We start from the raw sequence: 19116 nt of genomic DNA on the forward strand, positions 1-19116 counted from the left end.
TGAATGAGCTAGTGTGAGAATGGGGTTAACAATAATACCTCAAATGTGAATGGCAATTGTGGGCATCTGCTCACCTAACTCCTCAGCTCCTAAGAGCTTCCTACCACCCAAAACAACATCTCAGAGGGTCCCTGAGCAGAGGGATACATACTGCAGGGAAAACCCTTGCTGGTTCAGGGAACAGGCAAAAGTAGCTAGATGGGAGTGACTCAAAGCCATAAGATTCATTCTGTAATAAAACAGAGTAATAAAAGGGATATAAATCAAGCTCCAGCTCTTATCAGTCAGCAGGATTATTTTTATTAGAAAAGGCCAGCATGACTGTTTTTCATACAATGCTTTATGTCACCTTCTATTCCCTTGAGCCATTAGTGGCATTTTCTGTTACTAATTTAAGTTTCTTTTCACATTTACATTTACATTTGCCTCTGGTCTGATCGAGATGGAATTTTTATAGACGAGGTTTTAAATGATAGAGAGGAAGTTCTAAGACCCAATGAACAACATCAACAAGCATAAAGCAATAGGAAGAATGGAGCATACTCCAAGAGCAGTCAATGTTCCCTGTGGATGACGAGGCTGGGGGTGCCAGTCACCACAGCATGGGATACAGTGAGTCCAACAACTGATTCTAGAGATAGAAGGTGATACTGTGATTTAGAACAGTTGAGTCTGAATCAAGGTAGACTGCACTGGGCACCTGGTTATGCATTTAAGGGACTTTCAGTAGTATGCTTGAGTGTGTGGGGGGGAAGGTCTAAAATCAGATTGGTTGCATGGGGCTGTGAATGTACTAAAAATAAATACATCATACAGTGTAGTTGGGTGAACTGCATGTTGTGTGAACTATACCTCAATAAGAAGTTTACAACCAAAGAGGCAGCAGGCCAGACTAGGTCCCAGGGCTAGAGTTCACATGCCATACTCAGGATCAGCATCTTTATTTCTTCTCTCAGGGCTCATGCCCACCCCACCCCCCAGCCTAGGGGTGTCTAATGTCAGCACACGTGCAGCCCCCGCACTGTATGCGTGGTGGAAGTCCCAGTTCAGAACACTTCAGCCTCAGAATCTCTGCTAAACAGCTTCCTTCATGCCCTTTCCATCTCACCTGCGGAAAACACGTTGCTTAACCCAGCCCTCTATGATCAAGTATCCTGTCTTCCAAATTATGGCAAAGAGCCTGGGAGTTAACATATCCCAGGAGTCAAAATGTTGAAAGTGCACTGCAGTTCACCTGCCCAGTGAGAACAATAGATGCTGGATTTGCTGTGTAAAAACATAAATGAAATTGATTCTCCCCTAACCTGCTGCAGCCCACATGCTGAAGTGACTCACCCAGTGCAGGGAAGATGCTTGTCACAAAGCGGCTGTGACTGAGTCCCACTTAACTGCACTTGATACAGTCTGCTTCCTGCTCTCACAGAGGTCCCTTCCACATCAGCCAAATTGGAGAATTCAGCGTGGAGGGGTAGAATACATTGCCCACACATCTGTCATGTCCAGTGGAGGTTTTCTCTGTAGGTATCCCAGGCATGGAGCTACCTTGGAATGATGATACCCATAAGGACCAGAACTGCCACAGTTCCAACTGACCCCTATATGTCCCAGAAGCTACTGTACCCTGAGGCAGAAAAACAAGGGGCCTTAACAGGAGGCACTAATATGAGGGCCAGCATTGTGTCCTTGTGCTCAAGACTGGAACCTCTGCAGCTGGCGTGAGCTGGAGTGAGCTAAGGAGGGAGTGAGTGCCCCAGTCTAGACTCCAGCTCTGAAGCTGATGTGGGAAACCCACCACTGGATGGCTGAGAATTCCCACTGGATCACAGAGAAAAGTAAAAACAGTAAAATCTCCATGAATGTATGTATAAAATAGGAGTCTAGAGAAGGAAACCACCATACAAATTGATTAAAATACACATGCTTCTAATGCAAGCAAAAAAAAAAAAGCAATGAAAGTCATTAGACAGGATTCAGAGAAAAATGCCTTTAATTAATCATGAAGACTGGTGAACATTCTCAAGAACATACAATTTGGTCAACACATTCAGGACTCAAGATTTGAAAAACAGTATAAGAAACAATTACTGAAGTTCACTAATTGTTTTTTTTTTTTCAAAACACAACTGCAAGAATTCCTTAATTACCATAGAAGAATGAATACATGGAGAATAAATAGGTTGTGCTTTTACATCATTAGCACTGGAGTGATGGAAATTGCTCTCCAAACATAGCCTGAATGAAAGCTCTCCACTACCACAGCATTGACGACATGATAGATTTGAGGCACGTATCCTTCAGGAAGTTTCAGAGAATCCAAGGTGAAGAAGATGGCATCATCTATCACCCCGTTTCTTCCATGTATACTAGTAATGCACACCTATGGAAGGAAGTGATGTGCAGGAATATGTAAAACCATCACACACGAAGCCTGCTGTGCACTTCCCTCTGGCTCTCAGCTTCAGGTCAATCCATGCCCACCAGTGATTTCCAGTCTTGTTGGCACATGGTGAACACCTGGGGTGCAGTGTAGACACACCCATGCCCATTTGCTACCTCATGCCAATTAAATCAGAATCTCTGGAAAGGAGTCCTATGTCTCTACTGAGAAATCTCGAGATAAATATTACTCCGTGTACATAATCTCTGTAAGTTAATGTTGAGAGAGGTGAAGAGATTGTGTGAGATAGAGATGTGGAGATAAGTAGACCACCATCTCTCCCTACTTCCTTTGTCACATTCTGAGATCACTATCTCCTATGTACCATTGCTCAAACTGAATTTTCTTGTGCTTTCAAGCTCCACTCCCCACCAAATCACACCTAGATCTTACTGGTAAACACAAATACCACTATCTACTCCCTCTGTTATTTTTTCCAAGTAGTACCTAAGGAATGATTGTTTTCTGCCTTTGTTCTCAGAACATTTTATCACATATAAAATAAACTATATACTTCACATATTAATTACTTGAGTGATCCACATTATTCTTTATGTCACTTCACAAGTATAGCCTATTTGGTAAGGAAATAGGCTCCAATTTGGAAATGAATATATTTTTGTGTTAGGTTTCCCAATCAATCCAACAGAATCCTGAGAAGCAGAAATTATCGCTAAAGAAAGGACAGGCAGAAACATACAACAAGTGCAGCATTGAAACCACCTACCTCACTCACATGCTTGTACACCCGAGGCTTCACTGAGACAGCCCGTCTGCTCTGTGTGTCTGGATCTGTGGAAAATATAACTTCTACGCAGTCTCCTGTATAAGGCTCAAAATCTAAAACAGCCATGGTGAGAAATTTAGTGGAAAATGCTGTTAGTTTAGGTAACACTGCATTTCACAAATGCTCTCAGGTTTTAATACCCTAGAGCAGTTCTTACTGCATCTAAGGTAGACTTCTGACTTTTATTGTTATTATTATTTAAATATTTATTTATTTATTTGTGAGGCAGAGTTATAAACACAGAGAGAAAGAGAGGTCTTCCATCCACTGGTTCACACTCCAGATGGCTGCAATGGGTGGAGCTGGGCCCATCGGAAGCCAGGAGCTTCTTCTGGTCTTCCCACGTGGGTGCGGGGGCTCAAGCACCTGGATCATGTTCCACTGCTTTCTCAGGCACATTAGCAGGGAGCTGGATTGGAAGTGGAGCAGTCAGGACTCAAACTGGCATCCATATGGGATGCTGGCACTACAGGCGGAGGCTTAACCTGCTACACCACAGCTCTGGCCACTATTTTTGACATTTAAAAAGATTTAGTTACCCTATAAATTGCCCTTTCAGAAAAGAAATTTACCCAGCCCTTGTCTTAACTGTCCAGGAACAGTTTTTTTTTTCCATACTATTTGCTGAACTCTTTACTTAACATATAGTTAATCATATGTGTATAAAGTCAATTGAAAATAGATCTCAGTCAAAAATAAGAGTGAGAATAAGAGAGGGAGGAGGAAGTTTGTAACTGTAAAGCTGAATAGTTCTGCACACATTCCCGTGGACTTACTTCTAAGGGTACAGTTTAAAAACTTGCTATGGGACCCCAAATCCCATTAAGCTGGGTGGTAAAATTGTCGCCTTAAGTGTTAAAGTGAACATCTAGATAGGATTAAGTGTGAAAGTGATCATATAAATAGGATCAAATGTCTGGTGATAATAATGGAATTATAAAGGAGAAAATGTTCCAACTTACAAAGTAGTCCACACAGCAGACTCATAGCATGACAATTGCTTTAAGTAGCACTCTGACCTCAGAATCAGCCCTAAGGTATCCTGGTCTGGCTGCAAAGTCCATGAGAGCATTTCAGGCATGGAAAGCCAAGACACTGTGGCAAAAATGTGCTACATGAAGGACCTCTGTGAGTGAGATCCCAGCAGAAAGAAGTGGTCATGAAAGAAGGATGCACTTTTCTGTGAAGGAAGGAGAGAATTTCCACTTTGCTTATGGCCTTGTCTAAATACTGACGGAGTCTGTGGATTCAAAAGGCTTCCATAGCCTAGGCAGCTCATGTCAAGAGCCTTGGGTGATGACTGAAATCATACCTAAGAGTGTTAATTGTTAAGTTAACAACGGGAGTCATTGTGCACTAACTTCCCATGTAGGACCTCTGACTTCAATGAATTATATTATGAGAGTTAACTATAAAACTTGTTTTCATACAGTTTTTTTTTTGTGTGTGTGTGCAAATTGTTGAAATCTTTACTTAGTATAGACTTGTCTTCTGTGTATAAAGTTAATTGAAAATGAATCTTAATGGAGAATGGGACTGGCAAGGAGAGAGGAAGTAGGAGGAGGGGTGGGAGTGTGTGTTGGAGGGTGGGTATGGTGTGAACAATCACTATATTCCTAAAGTTGTACTTATGAAATTTGTGTTCTTTAAATAAAAGGTTCCTTTGGGAAAAAGAAAAAGAAAAGAAGTTTACCATGCTGTAGACATTGATTCTCTAATGATTTAGCAAGTTCAGATGGTGAGAAGTATCAGCAACTGCACATCATACATGGGCAATCTTTTTAGGAGCAGTAAGAGGATGTATTAAACAACTACAACTCTTCCATGAGAGGCAGCCAAGTACAAAGGTAAGAACACAAGCCTGAAGCTGGCTACCTGGATTCAGCATGTACTCACTTTGCAACCCCCATGAAGGTGCTCATTCTCTGTGCTTTAGTTCACCTCTAAAAACTGAGAAGTCTAACAGTAGCACTTACCACATAGAGTTCCAGGGACAATTAATCGATACCTATACCAGTGTTGCCAGGCACACAATCGGCACTAAATAAATCTCGATTGCTATTAGCAGTAGCATTAGCAGGAGGACATATTGCACAGAAAAATGGACATTCTTTTATCAGGTGTTTTGGATAGAGAATGGACATTATATTATATCTTAAAGTTCTAAATAATTACAGATGGTTTATCGTAAGGTACAAGTGAGTCTGAAAATATTAAGGTACAAGGGAGAATTTAAAGCAAACGTAATTCTCAAACACTCTTATTGGAAGTGTAAATAGGTACAATCACTTCAAATAGCTAGCAATATCTACTAAAGGTCAATGTTTCTGTGCCTTATAACCCAGCTTTTCTTAGTTCTTTCATATTCCTTTCTTTGTCTTTCCTTAGTTCCATTACAACTAAACTTTAGAATGACCGAAGGCAAGCACTGGATTCTTGCCTCTTGTTTTCTCTTATTTTTCCATACCTATTCCTTTTGTCGGGCTTTAAGTGATAGTCACAGACTGAAAATTCCAAAATGTGTATACTTGCAGCTCCAATTAACCTCACATTCATGGATCCAAATGCTTAATCAAATTATCATATCCAAAGTTGAGTGTCTTTTGTTCTTTTCATGCACCCAAGTTGCCCCTTAGACTTTCCAAATCTAAAAAACTGGAAACTTCCCTTACTATTGCTGAAATAACTTTAAACTAACCCTTTACTCTTCTATCATACCAAATAGTCTATCCAACAGTCAATACATTCCCTCTACTTCCAAAGAGTTTCCAAAATCAAATCACTCCTCACAGCCTCCACTTCTACTAACTTTGCCAAAGTACCTATCATCACTCACCATCACCACCACTATTGCATTATACTCTTGTCTTCCCAAACCTAGTCTGGCCCCATACAGCCTATTCTCAATGCCACAGGTAGAGAAAAGGGCTTAAAACACAATTAATTGGGGCCGGTGCTGTGGCGCAGCAGGTCAAAGCCCCGGCCTGGAGCACCAGCATCCCATAGGGGCACTGGTTCTAGTCCTGGCTGCTCCTCTTCTGATTCTGCTCTCTGCTATGGCCTAGGATAGCAGTGGAGGATGGCCCAAGTCCTTGGGCCTCTGTACCCATGTGGGAGACCTGGAGGAGGCTCCTGGCTCCTGGCTTCGTATTGGCACAGCTCCGACCGTTGTGGCCATCTGGGGAGTGAACCAGCAGATTGAAAACCTCTCTCTCTCTCTCTCTCTCTCTCTCTCTCTCTCCATTTCTATCTCTCTCTGTAACTCTGTCTTTCAAATAAATAAAAATAAATCTTTAAAAAAATACAATTAATCTCCTCTCTTGGTGTTGAATTAAAATTGCCTTAAACCAACCTCTGTATTTAGGTGTTAACTGTGTTCCAAAGCCCCCTGTATACATAGTGAACTGCCACCTAGCCAGACGTGCAGGGAAGTTGTAACCTACTGAAGTGTATTTACCCTCTAGTAGGCAAGCAAGTGATCCTCAGCCAATGCCAGGATGGAGGCTGCTAATTTACACCCAAATAAGGTAAAATCAGAACTGTGCCAATCAAGTAATCTCCCTATATCTTTTCTTGTATTTTATTTGTTTGATTATAAATACAGCTCATCCCATTACAGGTGGAATTATTTTGAAACATATTTTGTTGAGAATGCTTTCTCAGATGTTTTCCCTGTTTGATTAACTTTGGAAAAATTTCGGTAGTCTCAAAGTTTTTCTTTGAACAACAATATTGTTTAAATCCCTCCCCACCAAAGCTAAATACTTATGACCTCTCAACCTTTTCAGTAAAGCCTTCCCCAGACACCCTATTTGAAAGTTTAACCCACGTGCCCTTAGCTTTATATTTTTGCTTAACTCATGAATCAGCACCCTCAGTCCTAGTGCTAAGTATACTAGCCACAACAATCAAACTACAGGTCCACAAAAAAGAGTCAGTACACAAACATTCTCGGCAGGTTTTACCATAGGAGCCAAAAGCTGCGAACAAGCATCAAGAGCTTCAACGGGAGCATGGAGAAAGCATGATATATTTGATATATGTGGACTGCTACACATGCAAGCACATATGGATGAGACCAAAAACATTCCTGTTGCAGTTCACAGAGTTTCCACTAACATGATAAAATCAGAAACACAATCAGCACTAATCCGCCTCTCTTTCCATTTTCTTTCCAGACACGAAGTAAATCCCTCTTCCCATAACTATATAGATGGTGCTTGACATTATAACTTATTGTCCTTGGACATGCAACAGCTGTTTCCAATCATCTCAGGTGATGATGGAGAGGTATCAGATATTCCTGGCTCAGCCAGCACACTTGGCAGGCCAGTTGTCAATGACGTGGTCTATGCCACAGCCTAAAAAGGCAAGATTCTGCTGGGTCATCAGGAGGGCAGGATCAGTGGGAAATTGGGGATACTATAGATTATGTTTACATGAAACATTTAAGGTAAAGAGCAGCTCAGTACAGCACAAAATGTTAAGCCATGGTACCCCATCACAGAGGGTAGAGATCAGTACTGATGCTCTTTTTCTGCTCTGCTCCTGCTCTTGCTATGGTGTAAATCCACAACTCCTTAGATATTTGATCATTTGGTAATTTTTTTAATTGCAGTAAAACCTTTTAACAGCATTAGAAATTCACATGCCCAAGATTGTGGGATGAAGTTGTTGCCTTTTAGTAACAAGTATGTATTGGTAAAATGTTTAGACTACAATTAATAAAATTTATTTTTATGTAAGTTGTTTGTTCTACACCAAATGTAGTACTGTCACTGTGATTATATGGTGATAGTAGAAGAACAACTGGATGCTGTTCCTAGGATCTTCTAAGCAAAAAAAACTAGTATAACATCTTGTCCATAGTTACTTCAAAAACTATGTTTTGGGCTTTAATTTTTGTATAAAAAATAAAATATATTTACAAAAAAATTTAGTGCCTATGTGAATAAAAGTACATTAGTAACTGCATCCAATAAATAAAAATGCAACAAATGATAGCACTAATTAAAAAAAAACATTATAAAACTGTTACTTGCTGCACATAGTTTTTAACTTCAAAAGTACACTTTACATATTAGAAGATCACTGATCAGGGCAAACTATACTGGAGAAGAAGTTTTAGCACTAACACCCTCTCGTTAAATAAGCATGCTTCAAATATGACCCTGGAAATGATGACTTTAAACATCCCTAAATACAATTAATAAAAACCTTTAAAGCAGGTCATACTTAATTTTAAATTAAAAAAAAGTTCATTGTACCTGTACAAACAAGATCTAGAGAGAAGTAACACGTGTGATTAGTACAGTCAGTAGCACCCAGTAGAGAGTTAAGACAGCCAAATGAAACTCTCCTATATGTTTCTGAAGGTCCACTGTTAGGGGAGTTACTGCTGTCAGCCACCACCTGAAAAATAAAGAAAGAGTAACTCACAAATAACCAAAATTTAAAAGAAGCATACGCTGAAGTCATTGTTGTTCAAGAAATACTTGAAACAACTGTAATAAACATTGGTGAGTGCATTTCAACTGACAATTGCATCACAGACATGAGTTCATAAAATAATGCCTGGGGGCCTGTGCTGTGGCACAGTGGGTTAACGCCCTGGCCTGAAGTGCTGGCATCCCATATGGGCACTCCTCTTCTGATCCAGCTCTCTGCTATGGCCTGGGAAAGCAGTAGAAGATGGCCCAAGTCCTTGGGCACCTGTACCCACGTGGGAGACCGGGAAGAAGCTCCTGGCTCTTGACTTCGGATTGGCACAGCTCCGGCCATTGTGGCCATCTGAGGAGTGAACCAGTGGATAGAAGACCTCTCTCTCTGTCTCTACCTCTCTATGTAACTCTGTCCTTCAAATAAATAAAATAAATCTTTAAAAAATTAAAATAATGTCTGAGGTTCATTATCTTTTTAGTTCATTTATTACAGCCATTTAGCAAAACTGTGCAGAGAGTATAGAGTTCCCAGTGACTCTGTATCTTATACCTCTAGTTTCGCCTATTATTAACATCTTGTATTGTTATAGTACACTGATTACAATTGAAGAGCCAATGTCAGTACATGATAAAGTCAATACTTTATATCAGGTTCACTCTTTGTGCTGTATAGTCATATATGTTTAAAATACGCTTAAGAACATTATTTGCATACTATAAGACTTAATGTACTGAAATTATTCATTTCAAAAATAAAAGATATGCTATTCCCACTCTCTAGTAGTTCACAAAGAAGAGTAAAAGACAAAAAAAATAACTTATTGAAAGCAAGTTGTGATAAATGACAAAAGCTAGTTCAAAAATTAGTTTCTGGGAATTCACAGGAGAGACAGAAGTTCATATGGAAAATATAAGAATTTCTTGGAGGAAGTATTTTGATGTTGACTGTGAAAGAGAAAGATTTTGCCAAAAAAATGGATTTCTGGATGGCATTGAGGTCAGGGTTGGAAGACATCAAGTGAGGAGAGTGCAAGACTCCTACCTTACACCTTACACAAAAATCCACTCAAAATGGATTAAAGACCTAAATCTATGACCCAACATCATCAAATTATTAAAGAACATTTGGGAAACCCTTCAAGACATTGGCATAGGCAAAGAGTTCTTGGAAAAGACCCCAGAGGCACAAGCAATCAAAGCCAAAATTAACACATGGGATTATATCAAATTGAGAAGCTTCTGTACTGCAAAAGAAGCAGTCAGGAAAGTGAAGAGGCAACCAACAGAATGAAAGAAATTATTTGCAAACTATGTAACTGATAAAGGATTAATAACCAGAATATGCAAAGATATAAAGGACCTCAACAACAACAACAACAACAAACCAGTTAACAGATGGTCCAAGAACTTAAAAAGACATTTTTTTTTTCAAAAGAGGAAATCCAAACGGCCAACAGACACATGAAAAAATGCTTAGGACCACTAACCGTCAGGGAAATGCAAATCAAAACCACAGTGAGGTTTCAGCTTATCCTAGTTAGAATGGCTTTTATACAGAAATCAACAAACAACAAATGCTGGTAAGGATGTGGGGAAAAAAGGTACACTAATCCACTGTTGGTGGGAATGCAAACTGGTAAAGCCACTATGGAAGACAGTATGGCAATACCTCAGAAATCTGAATATAGACCTACCGTATGACCCAGTCATCCCACTCCTGGGAATTCACCCAAGGAAAATGAAATCAGCATATGAAAAGATTATCTGCACCCCCATGTTTATTACAGCCCAAGTCACATAGCTAAGACATGGAATCAACCCAAGTGCCCATCTACTGAAGACTGGATAAAGAAATTATGGGGTATTTACACTATAGAATATTACACAGTGATTTAAAAAAAGTGATCATTTACAATAAAATGGTGACTCTGGGAAACACCATACTTAGTGTAATAAGCCAGTTCCAAAGGGTCAAATACCACATGTTCTCCCTGACATGTGATAACCTACAGATAGCACCTAAAAGGCTATCTGTAGAAGTGAAACTGACACTTTGAGAAGCAATGACTTGAACAGCCCTTGTCTTGACTGTTGAGGAACAATTTTTCTATACTATTTGTTGAACTCTTTACTTAACATAGAGTTAAACAAAAAAGTCAATTGATAACAGATATCAGTAAAAAATAAGAGTGGGAATAAGAGGGGAGGAGGGAAGGGGGTGAGTATAGGTGTGAGTGCAGCCATGGTGGGAAGAATCATCATGTTCCTAAAGTTGTAATTATGAAGTATATGAAGTTTATAACTGTAAAGCTGCATAGTTCTGCACACACTGTGGACTTACTTATTAGGGTCCAGTTTAAAAACTTGCCATGGGACCCCAAATACCCATAAGCTGGATGGTAAAAATACCATCTTAAGTGTTGAAGTGATTATATGGATAGGATTAAGTGTTTGGTAATAATAATAGAATTAAAATGGAGTGAATGCTCCAACATTGGAAACAGTCTACACAGAAGACTCATAGAATGACAATCGCTTTAAGTAGCACTATTTATTTATTTATTTATTTGACAGAGTTAGCAGTGAGAGAAACAGAGAGAAAGGTCTTCTTTCCGTTGGTCAGCCCCAAAATGGCCGCTACGGCCGCGGCTACACTGATCCGAAGCCAGGAGCCAGGTGCTTCCTCCTGGTTGCCCATGTGGGTGCAGGGGCCCAAGCACTTGGGCCATCCTCCACTGCTTTCCCAGGCCACAGCAGAGAGCTGGACTGGAAGAGGAGCAACCAGGACTAGAACTCGGCACCCATATGGGATGTCGATGCCGCAGGAGGAGGATTAACCAAGTGAGCCATGGCACTGGCCCCTTAAATAGCACTTTGACCTCAGAATCAGCCCTTAAAGCATCCTGGTCTGGCTGAAAAGTCCATGAGAGCATTTCAGGCATGGAAACCCAAGACACTGTGTCAAAAAATGTCCTACATGAAGGACCTCGGTGGGTGAGATCCCAGTGGAAAGAAGTAGTCATCAAAGAAGGATGCACTTTTCTCTGAAGGGAGGAGAGAACTACTTTGCTTATGGCTTTGTCTAAATACTGATGGAGTTAGTGCATTCAAAAGGCCTCCATCCATAGCCTAGGCAGCTCATGTCAAGAACCTCAGGTGATCACTGATGTCATACATAAGAGTGTTAATTGTTAAATTAACAACAAGAGTCGCTGTGCACTAACTTCCCATGCAGGGCCTCTGTCCTCAAAGAGCTGCATTATGAGAGTTAATAGTAAAACTTGTTCTTAAATATTTACTTTGTTTCAGTATATTAAGTGGAGAACATTCTTATGTCTCCTAAGTTAAAGTTATGCCTAAGTGCTGGCTAAAGATGTATCATTCTTGGGTGCTTTTAAAAAGTTAATTAAGTATCAAAAAAAAAAAAAGAAGTGAAATTAACTTCAAGAAGAATGACTTTTTTTTTTTTGACAGTTGGAGTTATAGACAGTGAGAGAGAGACAGAGAGAAAGGTCTTCCTTCCATTGGTTCACTCCCCAAATGGCCGCTATGGCTGGCGCTGTGCCCATCCGATCCGAAGCCAGGAGCCAGGTGCTTCCTCCTGGTCTCCCATGCGGGTGCAGGGGCCCAAGCACTTGGGCTATCCTCCACTGCCCTCCCAGGCCACAGCAGAGAACTGGACTGGAAGAGGAGCAACCGGGACTAGAACCTAGCGCCCATATGGGATGCCGGCGCGGCTCCAAGCAATGACTTTGAATAGCCCTTGTCTCAACTGTTGAGGAACAGTTTTATTTTTTTCATGCAATTTGTTGTACTCTTTACTTAGTATAAAGTTAATATTCTGTGTATAAGGTTAATTCAAAATAGATCTTAGTTAAAAATAAGACTAGGAATAGGAGAGGGAGGAGGAAGAAGAATGGGAGGGCGAGTACAGTGGGAAGAATCACTATGTTCTTAAAGTTGTATTTATGAAATGCATGAAGTTTGTATTCCTTAAATAAAGAATCTCTTTGGGAAAAAAGTACTATGTCTGAGGAGTAATAGTTGCTCTTGAGGGCATGAAGGATGATTTTATTTTTCATTTTATATCCTTCTAGACTTTGTACTATTTTCCTATGGTTTTAATGTTTATGCAACTGTTCACATTCAAACAAAGCAGATATCAAGCATTCCATTGACAATTACTATCTAACTAATAATAATAAAATATGTCTCAATCCTTTTAGAAACATTCAGTAAGAACTAGCAGATTATATAGCAAAACCAATATTGTAGCATGCATGAAGACAATATTAGTTTGAAACAAAATATACAGATAATGTTTTTAACATCTTAAAAAAATTCAAAAATCTAAAGAAATAATTTAAATAAAATGTATGTTGATAACAATAAAAATATTAACAGTCTGAGAAATACACTTAGGAAACCTACAGAACCTATTAGGAGAAAAGTATAAAACAATTCAAAAGCATACTAGGGAAAGATGTGCCTGTTGGAGAAAAAGACAATTTTCATGATGTTATTTCTTTCTAAATTAAATGTACAAAACCAAATCCATCCCAATTAGAACCCACCATGTGTAGTAGTTGTTGTGGTGAGTGGGAGAAATAAATACAACATTTCCTAAAACGGTACAGAAAAACTAAGAGGCAAAAATTGTCAGGAAAGTTCCAAAGACATTTCACAGGGAAATCAGGATTCCGAAAATTGAAATAAATATGTTACAATGCTTCAGTGATTTAAATCTTTGATTATAGCTTCAGGACAAGATAACACAATTCAATGAGTATGACAAGATGTCCCTACACTTTCAAATGCCTATGGGGATGCATGTATGTAATGTATGTTACAAGGGGCATTTCAGCTTAGTACAGGAGATATGGACTATTGCATTAAAAGTGTGTAGACAACAAGACAAAAATGAGCAAAACAAAAATCTGTATTCTTTTCTCAGTTGCTACGCCTAAAGCAATTCCAGGCTGGTGAAGTATTTAGAAGTAAACAAATAAATAACTTTGAGAGGGAGCACAGTGATATTTCTGTGAAGTATGCAGTGCAATAGGCCTTCGTAAGGATTCTTATTGAACCCAAAAGCCATATGGATCAGATAGACACATCTGTAAAATTAAAAAAATTAAACTCCATGAAACACAGTTCAAATACAGTCTTGGCAGGAATATTAACAAAAACACTCATGCCATAAATTTCTTAATAAACTTCTAATTTCTCTAAAATACAAATAGTTTTAATATTTCTAATGAATAAATAGCTCTAGAAAGGAAAGCTATTCCATTCAGACACTTTGAAAAGTGAAAATACAACTATGAGACATCTTTTTGCTTCTCAGATTTCCAAAGACATCAAAGCTTTATAATATTTCCATTCTTGCAAATATTGGCAAGCAGGCACTCTCACAACCTGCTATTGACAGTGTCAATTAGTACAATATAGCTGAAGCATCATTTAAATATACCCTGTAAAGTCATAAATACATATACTGAGGTAATAGCTGCATACTTCTGTAAATTTCACTTAAAATGCCATTGGTTTTTACTTATTTTAAAACTAGTGAATCCTATAAAACAAATTATACCTCAATAAAGCTATTTTTTAAAAAAAATTAGCATGCATGTTTATTCACATTGCAATTACACTTCAACAAATGTAGAAATCCATTACTTGTATGAGAAAGGAAGTACATAATCGAATAATTGTAGTTGTTAATCTCAATTTTAAAGGCAAAGAACAGATGTATACTTTTGAGAACAGAAATGCTAGAAAGATAAGAACAAATGTCCCATACAATTTGGTAAATTAGACTTCCAATTCCACTCTACAAATACAATACCAGGACACTTCAGGGAGGGTGAAAATAGAAGATAGCTTGAAAGCATTTCCAGGAATAAAGCTGATGAACTCCAAACTCACTACTCTTACACTGATGGTTTCCAATACCTGAGATGTTTCACCTTCTTCCACAACAAGAGTAGTGTCTGGCTCACTGCTCTGAGGCACATGGACAACCACATCAGCACCACGGAGGATGGCTTCATCAGTGACAGTGCTATCACCAGAGGCACTCGCCACTGCTCCCTCAGTAGTTGACAATTCGGTGTCACCTATGAGATAGGTCAACAAAAGCTTTCACAAGTTACTCTCAAAAGCAAACACATACTATAAAAAGACCTATAAGGGAAGCCGTGGGAGGCAATTATCTAAAAGTAGAAATAAAAAGTGCTAGATCTGACAATGCCAGTAGGGCAATAGTGGGTAAGTGTACAGGAGTGTGGAGGTAGAGTGTTCAGATTGAAATGCTGGTTCCACCACTTCTCTGTAGAGCACAATGGCTCACTGCTCAAGCCAGTGTAGTTGCATGGTTAAGAGCATTCTATCTAAAGGCAGACTGCCTGATGTTGAATCATGGTTATCATGTGTGTTAACTGTGGGCACAGTGGGTAATCTCTCTGAACTTGTTTCCATCTGTAAAACCAGGACATTAACCTTATAGGGCTATTATAAATATTAATGGTCACATATGTAAACTGCTTAGAACTGCGAATATTACCCACAGATTAGAGTGTAAAGGTTAGTTGTATTTATATCTAAAGAATCTTCAAGGATTGATTATTGCTGTACAGTGTTGTCATTATCAACAACAGTAGCAGTAGCATGTGGAAATGCTTAAATATCCCACCAGATAAAATATCTCACCAAATAAAGCACATAGAGATTTGGGGAGTTAAGTCTCACCCCAGTGTGCATCAGCCTCACTTGGTTTATTATGGTGTCTTGAACAAACACAGGAAATAAGTCAAGGTTTGGAATCTGAAACCAGATTGCAAACCTACACTGTGAACCACAGTGCCTTAGGCACCTCTGTAAAGGCAGGCAAATTGGTAGAATGAGTGGGAGAAATATTATTACTGATTTTGAAGTCAGAAGCCATGAAAATTCTGAAAGATTGAAACAAAGATCAAATTGTTAACTGAAACCATGAATACCAAGAAGGAGGAAGGAACAACTGACTCTCTGGCATGTGAAAACATATCAGATGTCAATGATTCTTCCATGTGTCCCTGCTGGCAAAAACAGCAATAATAGGAGACACTGCAGTGACAGGTTTCAGGCAACAGCTAAGAAACAGTTTTCTGTGGCAAACTTTGCTAAGACTCAGCCACCTCTGCTGGGGGTCCCAACTCTGATGACAGAGAAGCAATAGGGACATGCCAGTACCAGGAAGGACCGGTCCTTCCAAGAGACTACTGCTGACCAATGGGAATCTCTTCCACACCACCCTCCTGAAGGCACAGGGATTTTCTCTTGTGGACAGCAGTGTCTTCAGTGGTGGAAGCCTGTGGGTAGTAAATGGCTGAGGGATCAGAGTGTGGGTGTGAATCTGCTGGCCACTGGCTATCTGTGTGTCCCCTCTTTCCTGGCTGTGTCTCCCTGACTCTGCTGTAAAACCCACAAGGCAATCCTAGGACTTCCATCTGGAGTTTTTTAATTCATGATCTGCTTGCCCTGAGTGCTTTTGCCCATGGCATGGCACATCCATGCACTCAACCAAAACAGAATTAAAATTTGAATACTAAAATAAAATAAAATAAAATAAAATAAGATAAGCAGAATTAATGCAATTCAGAGCAGAGCAGAGATCAGCCCCAGCAAACCTTCTCACATCTAACTGGACTCCTGCCAACAAAATGTAGGCCATCTAAAGTATCCACTGGACGTACATTCAATGAATCTTGATGTGAATGGAAGGGGAGAGGGAGTGGGAAAGGGGAGGGTTGTGGGTGGGAGGGACGGTATGGGGGGGGAAGCCATTGTAACCCATGAGTCGTACTTTGGAAATTTATATTCATTAAATAAAAGATAAAAAAAAAAAAGAGGCAAAAGGGAACAAATTTAATGTGATCCCTGCCCTCTCATGAGCAACAGATATGGGGGTACTTCAAAAAATTCATGGCAGAAACAGAATTAAACAATCTATAGGAGTGAAATTGACACTTTGAGATGCAATGATTTTTAACAACCATTGTGTTAACTGTTGAGCAACTGTGTTTCTTTTTCTTCATACTAATCGTTGAACTCTTTAGTGTAGGGTTAATCTTATGAGTATAAAGTTAACTGATAATAGATCTTTGTAAAAGGTAAGAGTGGGAATTTATTTATTTATTTAAGGAGAGGGAGGAGGAAGAAGGGTGGGAATATGGGTGGGAGGGTAGCATGGGAATTATCATCACTATTTTCCTGGATCTGTATATATGAAATAGATGAAATTTGTGTACCTTAAGTAAAATAAAAAAAAAAAACCAATTTCCTCTCATTCTATCATCCAACCTCAGCGCTATCTGCAATTGCCCTTTTAAATTTCTTCTGTGTTTTCAGAAATCCTCACTAAAAGCTACTATTAAAAAGCTTCCTGGGAAGGAAAAATGCTTATTTTGGTACAATATTTTAGAACTCATATATACAAGTGTACTACCCGTCCACATGACTTCTTTTCTCTTGGAAAGAAAAGAAAAAAATAAAAGTCAAGCAGCCGGAATGAGGGCATCCCAATATCTAATATCATTCCATATTAGAGTGCCAATTCGGTCGCGGTACACCCCTTATGCCCTGTGAAGCAGCAAACGATCATTCCAGTACCTGGGTCTCTGCGCCCACTCACGTCAGAGACCCGGATGGAGTTCCTTGCTCCTGGCTGTGGCCCGGCCCTCCACCAGTTGTGGGGACCATTTGAAAAGTGGACCAACGATGGAAAATCTGTCTTTACCTCTCTAGTACACTTTTCAAATTAACAAATATTTTAAAAATAATGAAATTTTTCCTCAGATTCACAACTGTGGGCAGAGAGGAATTTCTTACAGTCACAGGGCATCGCAACGTAATTTCCAGTTTGTGGAGAAGATCAAGAGAAAAACAGCCCCTCGGGCCCTCTCTGCCTACACCATTGCCGCTTTGGACTGAAGTTTCGGAAAGAAGCGGATGCCAGTCACAGTCACCGGCACACAAAAAACCGGGGATGACCCGTCCCGTTCCACCACACCCACCACAAGATGGCGCCTGCCCCGGCCTCTAAATCTCAGAGCCTCTCAGAACGCCGCGTCAGGAGTGGGATGCGGCCCTATGGACAGGTCCCTTCTTAGAAGGGGCAGGATAGGTACCTTCCACAAGCATCACAGGCTGCACATTCTCGTCCTCCAACTCTACTGCCCCCTCGAAGACGACAAGAACCTTGGAAACAATCAGGTACATGGTTCTTTTGTCACACAGCCACTGCGTGACGGTAGGCCTGCTTCTATAGAGGTCTCTGTCCCCCTTGGCACTGCCGCCACAACAGCTGTTTGTGGCTCCGCCTTCTCCTCTGCCTGGCCCAACCTCTAGTCAGGGTCCTTTATAGGCAGTGGAAGCAGTAGCCCCCCCTGATGGCGCCCCTGTGCCCTGTGCCACCAGTCAGCTAGCTCCAGGAAACCACTGACAGACTGGCGACTGTTGGGCAGGACTTCTCGGCTCCTCCTACCACCAAGGGCGGAAATGCGTCAGTAAACCGGAAGTCAATTTCACTGGGCTCCCTGCTGTTGCTTAGTGGGGGAAGAGGATGACGTCTGTGGGATTCAGTAGGGAAGGCTGTGGAAAGTTGAGCTGCAACCTGCTGAGAATGGAGGCTGGTTCCCAGGCTCTGGATCCCAGACCATTCCCCACTCCTCATGGCCTCAAAGTCATTTTCTGTTCCTTTGTTTCTGGGCACCCTACCATCCTCCCCATCCCCATAGCTCCCTCTCTTTGTGAAGGATGCCTGCTCAGTTGTTAAGTCAAACCAGAAATACAGTGGGAAAGCCATATTTTCACATCAACTTGGGTCACCTAACATATTCTGGGCTCAGCTCTTCTTGAGAGCTGGGGCTGACTGTGGCTTTTGAGCAATGTGGTCCTGAAACACACTTTAAAATGGGTCATCACAATTGGTTGAAATAGCACTCTGACCTCAGAATCATCCCTAAGTCATTCTGGTCTGGCTGAAAAGTCCATGAGACTTTGGAAAGCCAAGACACTGTGGCAAAAAATGTTCTACATGAAGGATCTCTTTGAGTGAGACCCCAGTGGAAAGAAGGGACCACCAAAGAAGAATGTACTTTTCTCTGAAGGGAGGAGAGAACTTCCATTTTGCTTATGGCCCTGTCTAAATACTGACAGAGTTAGTGGATTCAAAAGGCTTCCATAGCCTAGGCAGCTCATTTCAAGAGCCTCAGTGATCACTGATGTCATACATAAGAGTGTTAATTGTTAAATTAATAACAAGAGTCACTGCACTAACTTCCCATGAGGACTTCTGTCCTCAAAGAAAGATGTATCATTCTTGAGTGCTTCTTTAAAGTTAATTAAGTTTCAAAAAAAGTGAAATTAACTTCAAGATGCAATGACTTTGAACACCCCTTATCTTGACT

At 40.2% G+C, this 19116-nt stretch overlaps 1 protein-coding gene across 1 annotated transcript; it reads right to left on the reverse strand.

Moving 5' to 3' along the window:
- Positions 1-1991: 1991 nt before the first annotated feature.
- Positions 1992-18187, reverse strand: LOC103351976 (cancer/testis antigen 55). Its single transcript, XM_051827568.3, has 5 exons — positions 17836-18187; positions 14621-14784; positions 8492-8636; positions 3165-3277; positions 1992-2377 (listed from the first exon to the last, which is right to left on the reverse strand). The coding sequence occupies exons 1-5, from the start codon at positions 17924-17926 to the stop codon at positions 2186-2188; spliced, it is 705 nt and encodes a 234-aa protein (XP_051683528.1). The 5' UTR covers positions 17927-18187; the 3' UTR covers positions 1992-2185.
- Between the last annotated feature and the right edge of the window lie 929 nt (positions 18188-19116).

The sequence above is a fragment of the Oryctolagus cuniculus genome, chromosome X (assembly GCF_051225735.1).
Source record: "Oryctolagus cuniculus isolate XC-2025 breed Fujian yellow rabbit chromosome X, ASM5122573v1, whole genome shotgun sequence".
NCBI classification, from domain to species: domain Eukaryota; kingdom Metazoa; phylum Chordata; class Mammalia; order Lagomorpha; family Leporidae; genus Oryctolagus; species Oryctolagus cuniculus.